This window comes from Crassostrea angulata, chromosome 2 (assembly GCF_025612915.1).
Source record: "Crassostrea angulata isolate pt1a10 chromosome 2, ASM2561291v2, whole genome shotgun sequence".
Lineage (NCBI taxonomy): Eukaryota > Metazoa > Mollusca > Bivalvia > Ostreida > Ostreidae > Magallana > Magallana angulata.
Window position 1 is genome coordinate 37,468,549 of NC_069112.1, and position 25,448 is coordinate 37,493,996.

The 25,448-nt window shown below is 33.7% G+C and overlaps 1 protein-coding gene and 1 pseudogene across 1 annotated transcript; both read left to right on the forward strand.

Moving 5' to 3' along the window:
- Nucleotides 1-6,749: 6,749 nt before the first annotated feature.
- LOC128174287 (uncharacterized) lies at nt 6,750-11,259 on the forward strand (annotated as a pseudogene).
- Nucleotides 11,260-23,623: 12,364 nt separating this feature from the next.
- LOC128170623 (P2Y purinoceptor 1-like) lies at nt 23,624-24,700 on the forward strand. The gene has a single exon (XM_052836399.1). The coding sequence runs from the start codon at nt 23,759-23,761 to the stop codon at nt 24,698-24,700; it is 942 nt and encodes a 313-aa protein (XP_052692359.1). The 5' UTR covers nt 23,624-23,758.
- Nucleotides 24,701-25,448: the final 748 nt, after the last annotated feature.

Below are 25,448 nucleotides of genomic sequence, written 5' to 3' on the forward strand. Positions count from 1 at the left end.
GAAATTTGTTTTAAAAAAAAATGTTAGTTTTTTTAATGGACCTATGTGGTTTTTTGCCTCGGCTTATTCCCCCAGATTCGTTAGGTAACTAATAAAAAAAATCACCATAAATTTAAAATAACATTTTTGAACACAACCTTTTACACTATTTGTATTTCTCTGACCGACATAATGATTTTAAAACTTTTATTTTTATTTCGTCCCCCGACTCAATTAAAAAAATCTTTAAACTAGAAAAAAAATGTTTATGCTCCTTAAAACGACGTTCACATTTTCATTCCAAAACGATCTGATTTTCCAACTTGTTCTTATCGGGTAAGGTACGCAGCACGTACTTCTGCATACTACCCGCAAGGGAACGATCAGGTTCAACTGTTAAATCGAATATTGATCCGTATACAACTTTTTATTAAAACAGCTCATTCTTAAACTTTCTCCATTTATATTTGTGTAGTTTGTTTGGAAATCACAAACGAAGGATTAAGTCGTTGAATATTATTCAAGCAGCTTTTTTTACTTAATTTACTTAATTTATTTACAAATCGAAGGATGAAGTCGTAGAATATACTTTCAGCAAATTTATTTAGGAAACAGTAACGCATTGATGAAAATTTCTTTAATTTGTTCTTTGATATGTTCATAAAAACCATTTTCAAGTCACGAAATGTGAAGTGTCATTGAAAACAAATGTTAATAATGTAATTGAAGCGGCGCGTATGAATACACACCAATAGCAGCAACAATATTAAAACTGGATGTGTCTTCATCTGATGCCGAGCTAAACTAGATGAATTAAACAAGAATAGAAAGTTGAAATTAAACCGGCTGTATTGAAAACGAAAGGGAAATACATGCAATGACTTGTGATATTCACTGAGCAGCAAAATTTGTTAAATCTTGTTTCAATGTGAGTTAGATATGTGGACAAAAATAGTAGATATATCGACAAAAAATAGTACGTACGTGCGCCTTTTGCAAATGTTATGGTATCTAGGTCGCCAGCGAGTTACGTAAAGCTGACATGAATTTATAAATATGCATTATCTCCTTTTTACCTCCGACTACCGCCATATTACTAGGTCGATATCTATTGTTCTGTCCATTGCTACATGCCACTTTGTAACAACGAGAGCACTGTTCATGCTTCACCGCAATCAAGTATTTCATTCACCAAAACAGGTTACCTTGGACGAAAAGACGTGTAGAAACGCATTTTGAACAAAGATAATATGACAACCACTGTCAAGGAATATCCAATGAACGACGATACAAGACAGACTGAAATCCAGGCACAGATACTTTAAAATTCCTCGATAATTGTAGACCGTTTTGCTATCTTCGTTATAGCATCGCACATGCGCAAACAACACATTGTGGCAGATCGAGCAATGTCAACGATCGCATGAATTTTCGAGAGTGAGCGTTTTTGTCCAAACCGATGAAAATGATGTTACGTTGTTACTTTCTTGGATTAACTGTCATTGAGCTATTGTGTTCCATGTAGTGTCGTCGAGGTTTTCAAAAAGATGCAAACGCTATGCACTCTGTATTAACGACACACGTGTTCGATGTACATAAGTAAAGTGTGCGAAGTAAGGCACACTTTCTGTGCAAAATAATACGGATACCTTGTATTTTTCTTTTATAAAGAATAAATATATCTTGTATTTTATTTCCATTTACATTCTTCATTACAAACATTTGACAACAATGTGTAGTTTATGCATTTAGAAGTCCGTGCAACCTGAACATCTCGATCGGAAATCAACCGACTGTAACTTTCTTCGCACGATATATAGACCCCATTGGCAGTAGAGGAGCGATTGAAAATAATATTGCAACCAATTGCTTTTAAGAATTCATGTCATGCTTTACCTGTCGTTTGGAATTCCCTAGGAGCGATTGAAACTAATATGGCAACCAATTGCTTTTATGAATCCATGTCATGCTATACTTGTCGTTTGGAATTCCCTAGGAGCGATTGAAACTAATATTGCAACCACTTGCTTTTATGAATTCATGTCATGCTATACCTGTCGTTTGGAATTCCCTATAGGAGTGGATGCACTACCCATAGCTATGCTTTACGACGCGCTTTATTCCGATGATCAATCATGTGTATGTGTATATAAAGTAACTGATAGCAAATTTGAACCGCAGTCTTAAGGTGAGTGTATTAATAGGCATTTATGTTCATAGAGCCTAATTTTATTCCTAAAACAGCCAGCCTCGCCGTAAATGTTGATCGACGCTTTAAGCAGACGAAATCTTTGGAAATGTTTTAATTTATATTTTGTGAATTAGTTAATGTGTATTGTTTATTTTACAAGTTAAATTGTTATTTTTTTTTATATTGATAAAGTTTAGTTTCGTATGGTTACAATAATATAAACACAACATTTTGGCAACATTTTTTTATATGTCAGTCTATTTTTCATTTCTTTTTAATTTATCCATTTTCAATTCAATTCAACAATTAAAAAAAAGAATGGCAATACATGTTACACACAGACATATGAAGTACCTAATGACATTTCTTTGCTTGCATGGACTTTATTTGATGTCAACATTTTAAGAAATGGTGTCCTAAAATATATTAATCATATTTCAAAATTTTTGAATTGCGTACCATACAAATATGTAGCATAATAAAAGTGATAAAAAACAACATAATTTTTTTATAATTATACTGACTAACAGATGAATATGTTAATTAAAAAGTTGAAATATCGAATGGCTAATGGAATTTTAAAGCTGACATGAATTCATAAAGGCATTTGGTCGCCATATTAGTTTTGATCGCTCCTCTTCTGCCAGTGGGATATAAAAACCGGTTGAGAAAGTTATGGCCGGTTGCTTTCTGATCGAGACATTCAGGTTGCACGGACTTCTAAATGCATGGACTACACATTGTAGTAAAATGTTGTAATAAACAAAACAACAATCAATGAAACACACAATATGTTTATTCTTTGAAAGGATGTCGAGATATCCCTATTATTTTGCACAGACAGTGTTGCATTACTTCGCATGCACATCGAACACGTGTGTCGTTCATACAGAGAGCATAGCGTCTGCATCTTCTTGAAAACCCTGGCGGTACTTCATCCAATACAGTAGCTAAATGATAGTAAATCGAAGAAAATAACATCGTAACATCGTTTCCATCCGTTCCTACAAAACGCCCGACAGTGTGTTGTTTACGTATGTGCAATGTTATCATATACATAAAAAAAACGGTCTACAATTTTCAAGGAATTTTTGAAGTAGCTGCGTCTGGATTTCAGTCTCTCTCGTTTTGCCGTTTATTGGATATATCTTGCCTGTGCAGTGGTTGTCATATTATTATTCTTCAAAACGCGTTTTTACACGGCTTTTCGTCCAAGGTAACGTATTTAGGTGTACGAAATTCCTCAATGCGGTGAAGCATAAATAGTGCTTTCGGCCTTATATAGCAGGCACGTAGCATCGTTTTTGAAAGGGGGGGGGGCAGACTCATTCATAAATTCTTGACAAGCTAAAACAAAAACAAAAACAAGGAAATAAGACTTTCCCAAAATCTCCAAAATCCTAACCCGGGGGGGGGGGGGGGGGGGGGGGGGGGGGGCTGGCGTAGTATATACCTTCACTTTCAATCCTAATTTCCTTATTTTCATATGCAAAATTCCCGTAGACTTTTTATTTTGGATCTGTTTCGAAACCTGAAGCGGTAGAGGGGTCGTTTTAAGATTTTTTTTCATTTGATGACGGAAATCACAATAACCAGAGAGAAGTGACGTCAGATGGTTAAGGGAAAAAAAGTTCACCAACTTAAATCTTTTTCGTTCAACAAAAAGTCGGTGTTATTTTAAAGTTTAATAATGGGACCTGCCGATTTTAAAGCCGAAGGTATGTAGCTCCAGGTCTGCAAAGATTTTTTATGAAGGACATAGACGCTACTTTTGTTTCTTGTTAAAAAGTTGCGATTTACAACGCACTCATATTTGCGCTAATTTTTGACTGATTAAGCTTATTTCGACACGTACATTGCAACGTTTTAACCCGAATTTTAGCTCCAAGGTCATCTATTATCCATTTTTAGACTGCAAGCTACAGACCTACAGCTAGACATTTTACAGACTTAACAATATTGCACAATATATATTTTGTTATTCATAATTTATTTTACATTCATTTAAACTTAAGCTTGTGAAAGAGGAATAATGATGGAGTTTGACTGCGGTTTTTTAAAACCGCAATGTATTATTATGTGTAGTTGTAAGTAAAATCACATGTGTTTAAGGGTTTTTTGTTCTATGTCAGTTACGTTTTAATTGTCATTTTAACATTGTAAAGTTTATAAACGAATATCTTTTTTTCTTATTTCGATAATGGTCAGCTATTGTTGTTACATGTATAACATTATATATCAGTGTTTGATAAACCCATTGTCCTTTAGTTAACAGAGAACACAGAAAGACGAACATTTTTAAAACGAGGATATAAGTAATTTGCACTTAAACTTGTAAAATCGATTTTTGGTCTTATATGAAAAAAAAAATAATAAAAAAATACAACATCCTTAACTGGTTTCTAACCTGCAATCTTTGGATTTGCTTATCCATTACGCTATCCGTTCGCTACTTTAACTAGTATGCGCTCGAAATTCTATAAACTATGGGCACTATTTGTGAAACTATACCGGACTGCAACTGACTTGTGTATACTGAGGTCTATAATAGAATTTATAGCACAGTCATGTGACATCAATCGACCAATCATATGCTTGGGAAAAATACGATATTTTATATATATATATATATATATATATATATATATATATATATATATAAATTTTAGCTTTTAATGTTAAATGTCTGACTTTTATTAATAATGCTACCTACATTGGATATAACTGTGAAGCTTGTTAATGTATCTTAATTTATATTTAATTCAACGTTTTTTAAATAACCTTGATCAGTACGCATTACTTTTATTTCTCTTTAATTACTGTGGTGTCAATAAAAAACATTTATGGTTTATTTTGTTTTCTTCTTAAGGTAACTCCATACTCGTTAAAATTCTCTGATGAAGTTGAAAACAGAAATAATTTCAATTTAATATACTTAAATTTCATCAATTATAACCAAAAAAAAAAAATACACGTCATCACACCTTTTGAGATGTCAGATAAACATGAACTAAAGCATAATTTAGCATCAGAAAACCATACTTTTTTTTGCTAAAAGTGAAATATTTGTACACATCTTTGGCATAGTAAAAGGACAAACCCTATTGATTTTTAAGTCAATTGATTCAATACTTTTTAAATTATCGTAAAAAAGCGAAGTTAAAACATGAATTTTATGTACGACTTGACAAAAGACATTATCGGTAATCTTATGTTCGATTTATGTAAGTTTGGTTTTTTTTTATTACCTTTACTAGGTTAAAAACCTAAAAATATCAAATTGTTGATTTGAACTTCATACGGTAGCGATTTACTTACCTGCCAGTTCTCCCTATTGTTGTATTGTAAAGTTGAATGTGAACATGTTTGTATAAACCCTGTTGCTTTCAGGTAGTGCAATAAGTCCTGACTGATTTGTGCATTTGGAGAAACAGATAATTTGCATAAACAACAAAATATTCATCTAAAAATAAAAAGTAAATTACCGATCATATCAAACCTTACAGAAAGCGAACCCAAACCAAACCCTGGTCTGCTTTCTCTATCCGCTCAGGTTCTGCCTCTGGTCTGCTTTGGAGGACCCGGAGCTGACCTCAGGCTGACCCAGGGCGTACAGAGAAAGCAGACCCCGGTTTGAGAAGCAGACCCTCAAATTGCAATTGAAAAATGACCAAATGTCTGAATTATTTGAAGCAGATCACGACGAAAGCAAAACCGAGATCAGCTTTTCGGTTGTGCGTTGGTGATACACGTAAGTCTTGTCTGTTTGGTGCTGTAAAATTCCGTGTTAATCAATCAAAAATGAATTAAAATTAGTGCATGGGGTTGCATTGAGTGGAGTTTTCTGAATTTTACGTAGACAAATATTATTTGTGTAAAATATTCATTCCATAATGCATCATTCCCAGAAAAATAAATACAAATTGGTGCGGAGGATTGCAATGAAATATAATCACTGGATTTTTAAATTAATATTGTTGCGTAAATTATTTATTTCATGACGTATTATTCCAAGTATGAAATAAACATACAGTAAACCAATCTAAATAAATTATAAATTCTTCTGGGGACTGCATTAAGTGAATTCTCTGAAGGATACTTGAACATATATCATTATGTGTAAAATATTCATATTTATTGCACCATTTCCAGTATAAATTAAATATATAGTAAATCAATCTTACCAGAAACTTCAGGGGAGTGCAATTAAAGAATTCGCTAGATTTAAAGTAAAATACTGTGTTCTCAGTATACAAATCTGTAAATCAATCGAAAAAACCACATATCGTGCAAATGACTGTCAATAAAGAAATATCGGAGTTTTAAACTAATTGAAATGCTCCCTTTTTTGTAAAATATTAGTACCACTTATAATTAAAATAATTCTGTAGGTTGATATTTTTGATTTCTTTTTTTTTAATTTGATGGTTCCTAATATAATGAATAAAGGTAGAAACATTATTAATAGCTTCGCGGTTTATAATGCGTAAACTGCCTTAACCCATTTTACAGATTCATACTAGTATAAAAGAATTTTATAAATGTACCTGTAGTTGTTAGTAATTGAAATATTTCAATTATGGAAGGTAAATCGTTGTTAGAACCATTTCATGGTTTTGAATTGTACATTTTGTTTAGTTTTTTAGCTCTAAACTTTATCATTATCTGTTAATGCAAATATTTACGAAAACGGTTATTAAAATGTTTACATATAATAATAGTCAAGGTTAACATAATTGAAACTTTAATTAACATCATTTAAACTTTACTTACTTGATTCTGCTTGTAATGCGCTTTCCAACTAGCTAACAAAGTTATTTTATTACGATTTAACTAATCAGAGTTAAATCCATTTATTAAAGGGAAATCCTGCTTAGATTTCATCATATTAACATTTTATTTTATTATCAACTCGTAAATCTAGGCACGTATTTCACGACTATTATTCCCACAATAATCTGCCCCTCCTGGTATTAACCTAACCATCGGCCTTAAATATCGGGCTCTTAGCCAAACCCGTGACGTCATTTTGTACTTGCATTAGTCATCCTTCAAAAAATTCAAGAGGTAAGACGTGTTTTTGTTTCAGATTCTGTCAACCATTTTGTAATGTTTTGGTTATGCCGTCGTTTTGTGTAAATTATTTTGTTACGACGAATTCTTATTACAAATTCTTAATTCTCTCAAACCTTTCAATCGCCGATGACAATTTAAAGCTTGATTTTTTATGCTTCAAAATAAAACGCTGCACATGTAGCAATTGCTCGATCGTGGACGTGTTTTCAAAACATCCGACGATTCTTTGTTTTATCTTACAAATTTGTATGTGTTGATTTATTCTTTTTATTTTTAATGAGTAAACTATGCCAAAAGAGGAAGTCCTGTACCACGTGCAAAGCCGCGCGACCGGAAGCGGGTCGCAACAGACAGCTCTGGCTCTGATGGTCTCCAGCATAGTGCAATCTGGTTGATTTCTCCACCTCACCTAACCTAAATAGGAAAACCATGTCGACCCAAAAGCAACCACCAGCGCTGAACAGGGAGCAGTTGGACGAGGTGACACGGGCAATGATGGCCGCCATGTCTTGTAGGGCAGTTACCTCTCATCCCCAGAATGAGATGACGCAGGATGCATCCACAGAGTATCCAGGTACTGACATTCTACCTACACTAGCCATAAGTAACAATCAAAAGTCACTTGTGCAAATTTACCATAATGACCTTGGGCACAATGTTTCCAATAACCTTAAGCTAAAATAGCTAACGGCGAGTACGTAATGAATCTGATCCTAATGACGATACAAAATACTTCAGTATGCAAGGTGGCAACATTACCTAATCATCCAAATACAAACCAAAGGTTATTACAGATATTCAGGTATGGACTGATGCATTTCTGGTCTATGCCTCTATATATGTCCTATACACCCTGAGTGCAGTACAGCTTTATTAAAATATATGCATACTATCAGGCTAGGGGCTAGTCGTGCAAAAGCTCTCGACTGGAGAGATTATGACATATAATTCCGTTTGAAAAAAAAATGTAATCGAAATATGTCATTTGTTGTTGTTGACCAAGAGTTGTGGCTTTTATATATGTACAGCCCTCTGGCTGTTCAAGGGTCTGTGACACAAAACATCCCCCATAGATGTTATGAATTCAATTATAATGGTCAAAGCACCAAAAGTGTATGTCAATACAAGCATAAGTGCATTTTGTGTTCTTTAAATCTTCCCTATATCAAATGCAGACGCGGTTCAGGTTCTGATTCAACTTACAGGCCAAACAGCGTTTCAACACCCTGTCGACCTCAGTTACTTAGAATGCAGTCAACCACGTCCACCTATGCTAAACCTGCCCTACCTCAGCGTCCTCAGAGCCCCCCAAGCAACCCACCATTTTAGACTTTAGCAGCATTGCTCACTCTCCGGTTAATGTCCTAAACTTAAGTAAATATCTCGCTCACTATCCAGATCAACTAGCTGCTTTTGAATTATTACAGGGATTTACATATGGGGTTAAGCTTGGTTACCAGGGTCCACGGGTTGCATCAGACGCTAAAAACCTTAAATATTTGTACTGTTTGCAGCGGGAAGCTATGCAGGATGTCAACAATGAACTAATTTTGGGGAGGGTTGCGGGCCCCTTTGTGTTTTCACCAATTCCTAATCTAAGGTTGTCACCGGCATGGTACCTAAAAAAAAGGCTCATTTCGACTCAATCACCATCTATCATACCCATATGGATCTAGTGTTAATGACTTTATTGACAAAACTTTGTGTTTAATCAAATATTCCTCTTTTGATGAAGCCCTTTGTGTGTTAGTTAATCTTGGTCCCGGGGCACAAATAGCTCGCCTTGATATTAAAAGTACCTTTAAATTGCTACCGATTCACAAGTCTGAATTAGAGTTGTTAGATTTTAAGATACAGGACATGATTTTGATTGACAAGTGTTTACCATTTTGCTGCTCTGTTAGCTGTGTTAAGTTCGAGAAATTTTCAACATTTTTAGAATGGGTATTTAGGGACAGATCAAGTTGTGACAACATAGTGTATTATTTGGTTGGTTTTTTACTAGCGGGAAAAGCTGGATCACAGGACTGTGCCTTTCTGATGGGTGTTTTTAGAGAATTTGTGCAGAGTTAGGAGTCCCATTAGCTGAAGACAAAACTCTTGGTCCCGCAGACTGTCTAGTGTATCTTGGCTTAGAAATTAACACAGCTAGTATGACTGTTAAGATCCCCTAGGTAAACTTTAGCAGTTAAAGTTCAATGTGTTGCATATTTTACAAAAACACAAAGTTACTTTACCAGAACTTCAAGAATTAACTAGGTTTCTGAACTTCTGTATTCGTGCTATCCCAGCTGGTAGGGCATCTGTTAGAAGGTTGTATGATGCATCATGTGGGCTGTCGCGTCCTTATCACAGGCGTAGGTTTACTGAAGAAATGAGAAGGGATATTGACACTTGGTTCATGTTTTTGGAAAATTCCAATGGAGTTACATCATATAGATTGGTCAATTGGTCAAATGGTTTTGATCTCCAGTTAGTGCAGGTAATGCTGATTTAGGATGCGGGGCGGTTTTTGGTCATCATTGGGCATACTTGGGTTGGCCGGACCATTGGAAGGCATCATATATCTTCTCGGACATAACATTTTGGGAGCTAGTTCCTATAACTATGGCTTTTGCAATTTGGGGCAGCAATCTGTCTGGTAAACGGCTAATAATTCTTACCGATAATGAAGCCTTAGTTTCAATTCTCAATTGTAATACCTCAAAGTCAAAAAGAGTTATGTATTTGCTTAGGCAATTAGTTTTGCAAAGTCTGATGCTTAATATTCAGTTCAAAGCTAAGCATATAGCAGGGATATACATTGTTAAAGCAGATTCTCTTTCCCGACAGCAATGGAATCGATTCAAGGCCAGTTTTCCAGGAGCAAACAGCCAGCCATTAGCAATTCCTGCATCATTTCTGCACATGATTTACAGCTTAGATCCCAGGAGCTTCTGAGTTATGCTTTGTCAAACAATACATGCAAACTATATGATACTGCAGTAAATGCATTCCATTTGTTTTGTCGAGTCTATCTAAGTCGGACAGTTTTGCCTCCATCTCAGTCAGATTTAGTCAATTTTGTGTCGTATCTATCACTGCGGAAATTTTCAGCCAACACAATTAAAACATATATTGCAGGTATTTCTTACCACTGTAAATTACATTGCTTCCCAGACAGGACCAAAGATTTTTTACTTAAAAAAGTTTTGCTGGGACTGAGCCGCAGCAATTCCCACCATGACACTAGAAAACCAATTACCTTGCAGATTTTAACCACCATGGTCCAGACCTTCCCAAGCAACTGCCATTCATATTATGAATCTACACTTTTTACAACTATATTTGTTACAGCATTCTTTGGGTTTTTTCAGAATGGGCGAGTTAGTACAAAACACAAAACAGGATGTGGGATATGCTTTCCAAGTGCTAAATGTATCATATTCATCACTGGACAACACAATTAAAATTGTACTTCATCACTCAAGGACTGATCAGGCGGGTAGGTAGCTGCTATTCAACTTAAGTCTACACATAAGATTGTTTGTCCTGTGTCCTGTATTAGGTTATATTTACAGTTGAGGCCGAAGTGTAGGGGGTCATTGTTTTGTCATATTTCAGGAAGTCCGGTGACAAGATACCAGGTAGTATCAGTTTTCAACGTTACTAGAGAAATTCGTATTGGTGCAGCATCTAATGCTTGGGCGCCAGGAGCAAGTCAGCAGTCTATTGCAATTGAGGGTAGATGGAAATCTTCTTGCTTGCTTAATTATTTAAGACAGTAGCACCTCTCAAAAATGTTAAGGTATTGAAGATGACAACCTTCTCTCATGTTTTTATTTACATGTATGTACTTTTTTTAAGATCATACAAGAATCTGGATTGTTGGGTCATCCATCATTAAACATGCTTTTTGTCATGCAAGAAAGTCTTGCCGGGGCACTGATTTACAGACAGATAGACACCATTGCAGGACAAGCTGGTTCGTTGTGACTTTGTATTTGTTGGCCTCCAATCGTCATGGCTGCTGAAAGAAATCCCACGCACTTCCAACAGTGGGCGGCATTCTGGCTTACCATTAGTGCTTATGTCAACAATATTAATTGACAGTTATTATACCCCCGCTCCGAAGGAGAGGGGGTATACTGTTTTACCCTTGTGTGTCTGTCTGTCTGTCCGTCCGTCTGTCCGTCCGTCTGTCTGTCTGTCTGTCCGTCCGTAACAAAAATTTATGTCGCATTTATCTCGGCAACTGTTTATCGCAGATGCTTGAAATTTTAACACAGTGTTTGTTAAGGCATGCCATATCGTGGGATATATTTTTGTACCAATCGGACGTCAACTTCCTGTTAAATGACAACTTTGCTTATTTTTTAACCAAAATTTTCAAACAAATTTTCGTCAAAGATTTCTCAGCAACTGTTTATCGCAGATGCTTGAAATTTTTACACAGTATTTGTATAGGCATGCTATATCGTGGGATGTATTTTTGTACCAATCAAACGTCAACTTCCTGTTAAATGACGACTTCGTTTATTTTTTGCGAAAATTTTCAAACAAATTTCCGTCAAAGATTTCTCAGCAGCTATTTATCGCAGATGCTTGAAATTTAAATACACTATTTGTTTAGGCATGCCATATTGTGGGATATATTTTTGTATCAATCGGACGTCAACTTCCTGTTAAATGACGACTTTGCTTATTTTTTAACCAAAATTTTCAAACAAATTTTCGTCAAAGATTTCTCAGCAACTGTTTATCGCAGATGCTTGAAATGTTTACAGAGTGTTTGTTCAGGCATGCCATATCGTGGGATATATTTTTGTACCAATCGGACGTCAACTTCCTGTTAAATGACGACTTTGCTTATTTTTTAACCAAAATTTTCAAACAAATTTTCGTCAAAGATTTCTCAGCATCTGTTTATCGCAGATGCTTGAAATTTTTACACAGTATTTGTATAGGCATGCTATATCGTGGGATGTATTTTTGTACCAATCAAACGTCAACTTCCTGTTAAATGACGACTTCGTTTATTTTTAGCCAAAATTTTCAAACAAATTTTCGTCAAAGATTTCTCAGCAGCTAGTTTTCGCAGATGCTTGAAATTTTAACACACTATTTGTTTTGGCATGCCATATCGTGGGATATATTTTTGTATCTATCAGACGTCAACATCCTGTTAAATAATGACTTTGTTTATTTTTTGCCAAAATTTTCAAACAAATTTTCGTCAAAGATTTCTCAGCAGCTATTTATCGGAGATGCTTGAAATTTTAATACACTATTTGTTAAGGCATGCCATATTGTGGGATATATTTTTGTACCAATCGGACGTCATCTTCCTGTTAAATGAGTACTTTGTTTATTTTAGCCAAAATTTTCAAACAAATTTTCGTCAAAGATTTCTCAGCATCTGTTTATCGCAGATGCTTGAAATTTTAACAAACTATTTGTTTAGGCATGCCATATTGTTGGATATATTTCTGTACCAATCGGATGCAAGCTTTCTGTTAAATGTCGACTTTGCTTATTTTGCATATTCACATCAGAGCGGGGGTATCACTAGTGAGCATTGGCTCACATATCTTGTTTGCATTTGTATAGTTATTATGGACTAGGTGAGCAAGCAGTTGAGCATCTGTTCCCAGGGCTCAAGCTTTTGCTTTGCTTGTTTGTTAGGGATACCCTATAAGGCAAGAATTGATGCCTGGCTCCCACATTTATAAGCAGCCATGGCCAATCATCGCCAAATAAAACTTAAAATAAAATACTGTGTAGTTGTTTTTCATTGGGCGATTCCCCAAACTTGTTTTGTTTTCTGTATTTCATTTTTGATAAATCGTATAAATATAACCAGAAAATGATGCCTTCTTCGTAATCAAAGTTTTCTACTAAATCATTTAATGAATTTGTGATCCCCTTTAAGGAATTGTAATAGGGGGTGAAAATTTAAAAAAAGGTCAATAATTACCTTTAGTCTGTTTATTGTGTTGTATTTTCAAATTCATACAAATAATTTAAGTTCAATTTTGAGAACAGTATTGTATATCTCATGTAAAAATTACATGTAACCTATACTAGTATCTTTTGTGTTTCACTAGGTTTTACATATTACTAGTACATGCATGCAATAATTTGTGATTTGAAGTTTTAAGGGGGTTTTTTGGCCTTTAATTTCAATAATATAAAATCTACTCCAGAGAAAAAGAAGTCAACCTAACTAATATAAAAATGACATAAGGTAATAACTAGAGTCGATGCTTGATCAAATAAATACATATACAAAGATGTATTTATTGCCTGACGTCATGACGTCAGGCATATCACAGGTTTAAAAGTTACATTCTCCGAAACAGTGCAGACAATGGGATCAAGCAATATCATTTTTTACGAAAAAGATTAACCGATGCATGTTTAAGGTGTCAGCATTTACCTTCACAATTGATGGAAACGTTATATTGCATGTAATATAACAACATCAAGAAAGAGTGTTCAAGTAAAAGGGATGCACACCATGCAATGCACGTGTGCAATCCTGATTTAAAAATAGATCAGCACTCCACCATATTAGAACGGTGAAAAAGGGGGAGAGGGTCATCGCAACAAGTTGTGACATATTGCCTATTACGATTCAATGTAAAAAATAATTGGTGTTGGATTATCATTATTACAAGTGTTTTATCAGTCTGGATTAAAACAAATATATATTTATACAGCAAGAATAATTACTGGAGGAACTTAATCACCAAAGCGGGTTGTGACCCGATTTTCGTTTAGTTGGGCGATTTCATTAATCTTGAAAAGGGATTATAACTCGCTGGTCTTACTAAATGTACATTACTACATTTAACAACTACTAATCAAGTGTGTTTAATAATTCGATAGATCTCTTCCAAAACACCCGATCCAAAGTATAATATACATGGATGTAGCTGTTACAAAACAAATGTCGAAAATTCATCTGACGCCCCCCCCCCCCCCCCCCTGGATCTCTGCCAATGGATGAGTTCATCAAGCAGGACTTCGCACCATAATGTCTCATTCATAGTTTTTGCGCGCCGATTAGTGGACGAGTCCGTTGGGGTCATGCGAATACCACAGAGCACACCGTGCTCTGTAAATATCACAGGCACGTAGCATCGGGGGTTGGGATGGGGGTATGGGACTGCTTTCCCCCTCCCCACTTTTTTTGCAGCAGGCACTTTTCTTTACTTTTATATAATACATTTAAATATCATAGATTTTCCCCCCTTTCACTTTTGTAGGAGCATGTAATAAATGAAATTGCAAATAAGAAATTAAATTGAAGTTAAAGTTAGGTTTTTTCATGAATTTGAGAATTCACCCTTTTTTAATTGCTTGTCAAGATGATTTTGATGAAGCTTCCCCACACACATTCAAAAACAAAACGTGTTTGTATACCCTTTCATTTTTATATGGTTAATATAACAAATACAATTTTTAAAAAAAATCACTATTTAATCTCCAGCTTTCAAGCTGCATTTATATGTTATGTGTACATTCCTTTAAAAAAAATAATAAAACAATTGGATTTTTATGCGATACTAGTATATATGTACATGTTCTAGATCGAAAAAAAAACCTGACATTTCGTCTTAAATTTGCACGTTTCGTTTATAAATCTATGATCAGCAGCGAAAATTAAAATTCATCACTGATAAGATAGCCTAATTGATACATGCATGCTTCAATTAGTCAGGCAAGCTTTTTGGAAAGCTATTACTTGTTTAATTCTAAACAAATGTACGACTAAGTGATATAAGGTTGACATTTTTACGTTATCGATTTTTCCTATAATTATTATGTCCCATTGCGTCCAACAGTATACGTTATAAATTTGAATCGTGATGTTATCACAGAAAAAGGCACTTGAAAAATGTCAATATTTAAACATATCAATGTGAATAGGGCAAACATTTACTGACTGATTGGTCCTGAAGGATAAAGGAATGTACTTCGGGATATGATCAAAGTTTAACTCAGAATATAGTTGAAACGTGGTTATGTATAAAAGACCTAAAACAATGAAAAGAATCTAAAATGAATTCCTGGGCAGCGGTCTTTCATTTACATGGTTTTATGATAGTACATTCTTCTGAACAATTCTTCATTAAACGAGGCTATGTTTTGAAAACTACGGATCAAAGTGTTTTTGCTGTCCATACCCTGGAAATCAAATTTATTGTAGTCTATTGTAGGATGTGCATTGCATTGTGCCATGGATGTACTTTGTAACGCTTTCGACCTTTGCCTTCTTGACGATACACTTGTCGATTTCGCAGTGGACACGCAAACCTTTCCAATGCCACTACACAATGCGAACATTTTGAAATCATAGCTGTAAGTATTATTCTCTTATTCAGACCTTAATCTTGGAACAAATGTAGATGATATTGAGATGGAGTTCATTTCACCTTATTATTTGAACTTGGCCTTATATTGTGTATCAAATTATATGTAGACCGTACCTCAAAGACTTAAATTTGACAGCACGGATAAGTCATACCGAGTTAGGATGAAATGCCGATGAACTGGAATTCTTTACCTCTAGAAAAAAGACAATCAAGTACTGTTAGTTTGTTTAGAGCGAATTTACTTGTACTTGTCCGCATGGCGAACGTTGTTAGAATGTATTCCATACTGGTCTTTATCAAATTGTGCTCTGTAAAGATACATTATATTATGGTGTTTATAATAGGGTATTACTATATTCAGTTACAGATCCGCTCCTGAGTTTTCATGGGATGACGTAAATAAAATCGATGAAGGTCAACTGCATTTTCTTCGACCTTTCTGGTTTTTGGTTTTTTATGATCACCCCAATTTATAAATCAAGAAGGGATATTCATGATAGTCTTATAGTGATATAAAAAATAGAAGTATGTTCGCATTTTGAGTTTTGAATTAAATTCAAAATTTGGCCAAAATAAACCACAGAAGAGACAATGAAGACTAGGAAATGTTTGTATTTCATATATATGATATTCAGCGCTGCCAATATGAAATGATGAAGTAGTACATGAAAGGCGGTGGAGAATTTATGTAAATGGGCGAGCGATCGAAATAATTTGAAACAAATTTTTGGTTCTTCTTAAACTCATAAATATTCCTACTGTACAATCAAATTCAATCAGATGTAATTTTTCATCAAATATTGCACATTTCTATATGACTTAAATATCTTTTTATCCATTATGATATTTATCATAACCAGGTAATTTTCTGCTGATTTGAAAATATTTCAAGGTGTAATGAGCCACCTTAATATTAACCCACTTGTTTTGCATAATGCCTTCATTTCAACCTTAGTAACCGGTTGAAAAAATTGTAGTAAAATATTTCTCTAAATCTTTAGTAAAACAGTTTGTTTTTTGTATAAAACATTATTTCATAAACAACCATTCCCTGTATATCAATAAAATTAAATAACTCATAAATAAGTCATAATGTCCCTGAATGGTAAATGAAGCTATCACATTTCTTTATTGACTATTAACCATTACGTGTACATAAATCAAAATACATCTCACATTTTGCTAACATGTATGTGTTTGTCTTTATAAAGCAATGATTTTATTAATGAACATTCCATGTATATCAAAATTATTAGAGGTTTGCTTTAAAGGGGCATGGTTAGGATTTTTTTTCTTTTTTTTTATTGTTTACAATACTTTAGAAATCTATTTCTAAAGATACACCAAAGTTTGAGAGTCAGCCGTAAAGTAAGATGCAAGATACAGAGCTAATAATTATTTGTTAAGTAAAAAAGGCGTGTGCCATTGTTGTTCCTCTAATTGCAAAACAAAACAAAAATATGAGCCGAGCTTTGTTAACATAACACAGAACTGTGAGCTCTGTATCTTGCTTATATACGACAGTCAAATTTGAGACGACTACAAGGTTTCTTTAAACACCTTACTGAATCATTGTAAACAGTAAAAAAAAAAATAATAATATTAATAAATTTTAACCAAAAACGTGAAAATGGCCCATTCAAGTTTTGTTCAGAATTTTCTGAAATTGTTTGACTATCAAATATTCATTTTTAATTCATTATACAATTCCTTGAAGACCAATCGAAATAGATTAGGGGAAATGCAATGAAAAAAAAATAATTAGAATTTCATTTTCAACAACACGTTTTTTAAGATGAAATATTTATTTCATGATATAACATTTACTGCTAATGAATAAAATAACTCAATTAAAATGCAGATAACTGCAATGAAAGGATTATCTGGATGTTAGAAAAAAATACTACACGAATTGAGTCTTAAACCTTACACTTGCCGTAGCATCCTGAAAATCAAAATCACTCTTTTATTTGAAGATAGTTATGAGTCATTTAATAAGTTTAATCGACCATGCAAGTTTCAATATGGACCATTATTTGATGCAGTTTTTTTTCACTTACAACTTCACAACTTTGAAAGCTTCTTTAAACGAAAGATTAGAAAGGTAAAGGTCTGCATACGGACATACACACGATTTTAGATCAGAATTTTAGTCTTTTTTAATGTTTAAAATGTAATAAAATGGTTTACATGCACAATTTAAAAAGATGACCAAAATTTTAATGCCCCCCCCCCCCCCCCCCCCGGATTAAGATTTTGAAAATTTTTGAAAACTTTAAATTTCCCTAGTGGTTTGTTTTTTTTTGGATGAGTCTGCCCCCCCCCTACTTTAAAAAAAGATGCTACGTGCTTGTCTAAGACCTTTTAATATTATATTATATTATATTTTACTTTGTTAGATTTGTTACATTTATTCAATTGTTAAAAAAAATATTCTTATAGTCGATAAGATTTTAAAGTATACGTGTATCAATTAATCATCATTACAAAATAACGATGTGTTTAAAAAATTCGAGGCTGTATGTGTGTATGAACCAGAAGAAATCAATATATCAGTGATGCTTTTTTTTCATAATCAGAGTTTTCAACAAGATACATGTAATTCAAAGAATATGTGACCCCGCTTCAAGAAAAAAGAAGTCTAGAAAACTGGAAAAGCCTATATGTAACCTTTCGTTTTTAATAAGTTCACTACAATACATTTATATGTAACATGTAATCTGTTTATTATGCGTCTATTTTTCATTAACTTGTACATAGACATTTTCAATTTAGGTTTAGGATTGATTTTTTAAACCAGAAATCAAAATTAAGTCGATGTACCATCCCTTATTTATCAACATATTATTATGTTTGAGCTAATGTAGTCAATGCAAAGCTATGACATTATTGTTTTCGTACTGTTTATTATAATTAAGGTTTTCCGTTTCCAGCGAAAGACCTTGTTGTTTTCAAACTGTTTATTCTTTTTCACCCAAATTTTGTGCACGCGATTTCTCGAAAACTATCCAATTGATCTCAACGTTTTCTTTTACCACAGATGATTAGACATGATCTTATTCTTTTATGTTTTTGAAATTTTTGACGTCATCACTTCCGGTACCGATTTATCGGTGATTTTGTAATTTTTCACAACTCATTTTGTGCACACAAAACTCGAAAACAATTAGAAATATGATTACGAAATTTTCAGGATAAATAGACCATAGTTTAAAGTTGAGCCTATTGTATTTGTTTAACGCCAGTGGCGCCAATTCTTGGAGCTCTCCAATGCCCTAAAAAAGATGGGTTCGTATTTTGAATCAAAACTGTCATACGTTTTGATCTGTATCTTTTTATCAGTTGATATTTTGTTAAGACATATATAACAAAAGTGGTAGAGTATAATAAGTTCTTTCCAACGAAATCAAAAAAGGGGCTGACCCCATTAATTAGGGGCCAAGAGACTCGTAAAGGTTATTACAAATAACCTAAAAACGATCAAGATTTTTAAAAGCATTATAGAAGCAAAGTCTTTGATCGTAACAATATGTGTTTGAAAAACTCATTGCCACAGTCATTTTGACGTTATTAGGGATTTTTAGGGACAAAGTCCTGAACTTTTGACGCAATATATCCAGAGAAGGAGACATATTTTGTTAAGCATTGTAGTAGAGAAAATGTCTGCATTGATGATTCTTATCGATTCCACCAATCGAAACACCGATGTCTGTCCCGATTAAGAATCTACAGGGCTGGCCCCAAAAATATTCAATCATTTTTATCTCAAAATTGAACAACATTTTAGATAGATGTAAAAACAAAAAAAATTAGTATTTGCGAGACCTTTCGTATAAAATCAGTAATAAGGGGCTGGTCCTTTTTCTAGGGACCAAGACACTCGTAAAGTCGATTACAAATAACTTAAAACCGATCAAGATTTTGTAATACATTATAGAAGCAAAGTTGTTGATCATAACAATATCCGTGTGAAAAAAAAATTGCCTTGCCCATTGATGACCTATTTAGGGATTTTTTTTTCATTATCTGAAAGTGAAAAGGGGGGGGGGGGTAATTCTGAAATTGTATCGGTATTTCATCGTATCATTTTAACAAAATCAGACGGAAGACCTACTTGTTACTCGTAACGAGATAATATCTAGTTATTATTTTTTTCCCACAAATATTTTGCACGCGATTTCTCGGAAACTATCCAACCGGTTTCAACCATGTTTTTACAGATGATCGAAAGTGATCTGAATTTATTTTGTTTTTAATATTTTTGCCGTCGTCAATTCCAGCACCGATTTATCACTGATTTTGTATATTTTACGATTCACTTGATCTCGACAAGTATAAGAGATATGAATATGAAATTTTTAGGATAGGTCATGTAGACCATGGTCTGAAGTTGTGCTATTGCTTTTTTACGCCAGTGGCGCCATTCTCTAGAGCTCGCGATGGCTAAAAAATTGGGTACGAATTTTGATTTCTTTTCCCCTTTTTTGTCCACAAAATTGCTCAGAGATGGCGCGATAGATTTTCATAAAATTTGCAGGAATGATAGGGAAAAAAAATATCTCGAGGAGTTTCTTTCATTTGTTCCAAAATTCATTTCCTGTCATCCGTTTCCTGTCCCGCGACAAAAAGCTTGTGACATCGAAATCCTTAAAATGATTAGGATTTGAGCATTCAGACTTTGTAGGATTATAGACCTATAGTTATAGATGTCTTTAAACTATATTGTTTTGTTCCTCATAACTTCCGGTCGTCACCGTAAGCACTTCAATTTTTGTTTCGCCTTTAATTTATTTCACATAGAATTGAAATATAAATATTAATCCTAACATATGTCGTATATCCGATATTAAATAAACAAAATATTCTAATTCCGGTGAGACATCTTAATTATCCCATACAGCCTTTTTTTAACAAATGTTTTACCCACGAGATCTCAGAAAGTGCAAATGATCAGGACACGAAACTTACATGGAAGATAGACATTTGATAGAAAATGCGTTTAATTGCTTTCATTTTGTCACCGTCACTTCCGATCCTCACCGGAAGGGTTCAAACAAATCAAGTTGTTTGAAAGTTTAACTGTTTTTCTTTGACAATTTTAGTAAAATTGATAAACAATAAAAGTAAAGTTGTCTAATGTTCAAGAAATGCTAACTTTCATTTTCACTGAGCATTTCTGTTTGTCCGTTTCCTGTCAAGAAACAAAAAATTGACTACACGATATCTCAAAAACGGTGACGACCTAAACAACCAAACTTTGTTGGATGATAGCCCTAAGTATGTATCTGTGTTTACATTATTTTGTTTGATACGTCGTAACTTCCGGTGGTCACCGGAAGCACCTAAAAATCATCATTATTTTCGTATTGTATTTAGTTTACATGGAATGAATATATCAGTAAAAATCCTATTTATGTTAACTATACAATGTAAAATAAGCAAAAATATTCTACTTCCGATGAAATATATCAAATATCTTAAGTAGCTTTCCTTTTTACAAATTTGATACCAGCGAGATTTTAGTCACTGTAAGTGATTGAGACACGAAACTTTTATGAATGATAGTCAATTGATTGAAGATGTGTTTAACGGTTTTTGTTGTTTTTTTTTTTTTGTCTACCGTTACTTTCGGTACTTACGGAAGGGTTAAAAAACAATTCATGTTTTTAACAGACTTTCTTTTGTGTTTCATCTAGCCTGATAAACAATGATGTACAGTAGGCAAATGTACAAGAAATACCAGCTTTTATTTTCATTAATCATTTTCGTTCGTCGGTTTTCGGTCCCGAGACAAAAAACCTAGTTTCAACAGGATCTCAGATTTGGCAGAGAGTATCGGTATTACATCGTATCATATAAAACAAATCGGACGGAAGAATTACTCGTTACTCGTAACGATATTTAGTTTCTTTTTCTTTTTCTAAGTATTCTGCACACAGCAGTGAATTTTCTCTCCTCTCCCTGTAGTGTCTTTGCTTTTGCAGCTGCCGATTAAGTCAGCAAAATAAATTCAAATGAATTTCTTCCTGAGAGAGAGACAGACAGACAGACAGACAGACAGTTGTATTTAATTTCTGAGGTATGTTATCGTATTTGTCCACTCTGTTACCAAAACGTGTTTAATAGTTTTGAAATGTGGATCAATTTATAAATATTTTAAGGACTTTACCTTGTTACAAATTTTTAGAACTATCATTATAAATATATGGATATATTTTAAAATTCTGAAAGATGCATCGCTGTCACGTTTGTTGAGTAGTTTGTCCACTATGTTGCATTCTTCGTATACACTGTTACCAAAAGTACATTTTCATAGGAAATAGTTCAAATTCCAGCATATAACAACAAAATTTACATGCTTTAATAACTTACAAATTAAACTTTCAAAACTTAATTAATATTTTTGTTGGACATAAAAAAGTGTTTTCATATTAAAGTCTCGACTTTCCGTCCTGTTACTTAATATGTAACTACTGTTACAAATTTACTGGTACAGTCATTTCATGCATATCTTTTACAATTTTATGCTATGCTATGGTATGCGGTTTTAATTGTATGCTATGAGATTTGTATGCTATGCTATGAGAAATTGAAATGAAGGGCTTAATGATTTCGTATGCTATGCTATGCTATGGTATGCTATGATATTTGAACAAAAACGCCTCCATACACAGGAGAGTTCCACACTTTTAGAAGTAAAATGATAATAAGCCAAAGTTTACCAAAAATCTATTATGTGAACATTTATTTTTTCAAATAAAAACATTTAAAACCGAGTTAAAATAATGTTGTATGCTATGCTATGGTATGCTATGATATGATATAACGAATGCGATTCTATGAGATTGTATGCTATGGTATGAGATTCCAATGCTATGCTATGAGATTTCAATGCTATGCTATGCTATGGTATATGTTGTAAAAGATATGCTTGAACCGACTGTAACATGAGTGACAGTAACAGGATGGACATATTTGATATAAACACCCCTGATCTAATATAATAGCCTCTTCTGGTGACATCATTAGATTGAAATCTTTTATGTGAATCCTAATTCATATTTTTGTTGAGTCAAATAATGGAAATAAACAATAGTATGAATATAAAGAAGGTAGCATATAGGACATATGTATATCATACACCTCCAGTGAGACAAACTTACCCACCTTTTTGTCTGTTTTCTTCATCAAAATCATGGCGCTTCAGAATTTGAGACATTAGGAAATGATGTAACATTGAGGGTTATTGGAAGAGTTCCAGGAACGGGCGATTAACTGTTATTTTTGTATTTTCATTTTGGTAACAGAAGTGACGAGAACTAATAGGACATACCTTTACCTTTATTTTATTCGGACAATAAAAATAATTGACTAAAGACATAAGGGTTGAATAATGATTGCATTACTCTAAAGATGTATTAAATTAATACGAAATAAAGAATTGGGCCATTTTTACACCGATTTTATTTCTGTGTGTCTGTTTTAAGTAAGCTCCAAACACATTTTGTTATTGTGACATGACTTGCCTGTTAGAATTTAATCAGACTACATGCAGTATTTCTTTCAAAACGCCAAGATAAATTATTTTAGGGTTGACTTATTATAGTATAATCTGCAACATCACTGGCAGAAATGTTATCCTTTTCCAGTTAAAAGACAGAAAAAACAGACATTTTTTGAGAATGACCAATATAAAGGATACTAGCCCTGCTATAATAACCCACAACATCCCCACTCCTGTCAATAACCACCCTCAAGTCTGAGTATTAACCTTATATTACTGTACTTTTGTTTTTAAAGTGGCAAAATAATTTTAATGACGTTGGGTCCTGGTCATATAAATTGATAAAGGTTTCAGCAGAATATAACAGTGAGTCGGTATATTCATATCTTTAGTTACATTGTTTTTTTAAATTTACAATTGAAGTTCAAGGTGCAACTTATATTGGTCAAATGTTAAATAGGTGAAATGTTATTTTTCATCTGTTATCAATCATATTTATATTACAATATATTATGTCTTGATAAAAATTAATGAATAAAATTAACTTTCATTTTTAATTTACAGACGACGACGTAGACAACTTATTTACCAGTAGTAGCAACAGTGCACAAATAGTTTAAACGGAAAAAAAAATCGATATTCATTTTAATGAAATTGTGCATCGGGACAAAACGCGGTAAAATGGCGAATACATATGTTGTTATTGCTGCATCAATTTTCTTCTGCATTGGATTTATTGGAAATTCTTTCACCGTGTGTTTTGTTATTTTCTCTAAACAGCTGCACACTCCGACTTACTTCATGATTGGATGCCTAGCATTGTCTGACCTGCTCGCCTCTGTGACGCAATATGTTAGAATATTACCTGATCCATTTAAATCTTTTTTTAATGATCATTATCATGAAAATATATATAATATAGTCTCCTTTTTATTCATCCACTCGGCATTTTTCCATATGGTATTAGTATCATATGTACGTTTTGTATTCATTACAAACCCCCTGCGAAGTTTGAAATTGACCTGTAAAACAATTTTGTGGATGTCCTGTGTCGTTTGGATAAGCTCTATTATCGTTTCCATCGGATACGGAGCAGTTATAGTGCTACTTTTAAAGAACATAATATCTGTCGAAACGCTTGGTTTGAATGCACTTGGGTTTGCTTTGTATGTTGGTGGATTACCATTTATTATTGTAGTTGTTTTTAATGTTCGAAAGCTGTATTATCTGTATAACCAAACAGCTTTGATTCGACGAACCAGAATAGCAAATTCGATGTCGTTCATGTTTTGGATTATTATCGTGATTTATCTCCTAAGCACAATATATCCTTTATTTTACATAATCGACTTTGCAGTGTTAAAAGACAGACCACTTCTAAATAGAAGTTTAAACCTAGTCCATGAAATGTTTAATTTTTCATTGCTTGTTAATAGTTGTTTGAATCCTTTAATATATTTCATGTTTTCACCCCCTGTTGTAAGACTCCTTTCCCGATTAAGAACATATTGTAATCATGGGTCAGATCCACGTATGAGCAATTCTGGGGATCTATTCACAATAAGTCGTACGTCCACGAGTACACTTTAAACTTACGACAAGCGTACGTTTACGTTTTAGGGGTTATTCACCAGACGGAACCCCCACCCCCCTCCCCCCTCACTAGATCCGTACATAATATGTAGTACGCTTATTACATTACATACTGATATTAAATCAGGTATGCCTATGTTTTACTGATTTAATGCATTTGTAGGAATAAAAGAAAACGCCTTTATTATAAAATAATTTTCGTTTACTAATTCGACATACCCGGAATTGATGGCGCATGATATATCTCTATTCCTATAGGTAAGGTTTGTAATGATGATAATTTTGCTTCATATAAGATTAAGAAAAATAAATTCCAGCAACCATTAATATATTTTGCAACACGGGATACAGAAGGAGCTCTGGCACTGTCTTTTCATGGTACACCATAGCGCGTTATCGAATAGGAGCTTCTTCTCTTTATTTTGCTTATGAAAAAAATAAGGTAAAACCGCCATAATTCAACTAAAACATATCAGTTATAGACTAACGTCAAGCTGTCGTAAGATAATAACGTTGTTGTACGTCTGTTACAGTCGTAAGTGCGTCTAAGTTCTTGGTTACCGACAATCCTCATGCGCAGTAGGCATTGTGGAGAAATGACGTCACGCTGTAATTTCGCGGATTTACATTATCGCAAGTTTTTAGCGCCTTTGAGCACATCCATATATAACGAAGTTACTTCTTTTCTTCGTATGCACCCATTCTTATGTATGTGTGTTTGCAATTGTCGACAGAAAGAAAATCC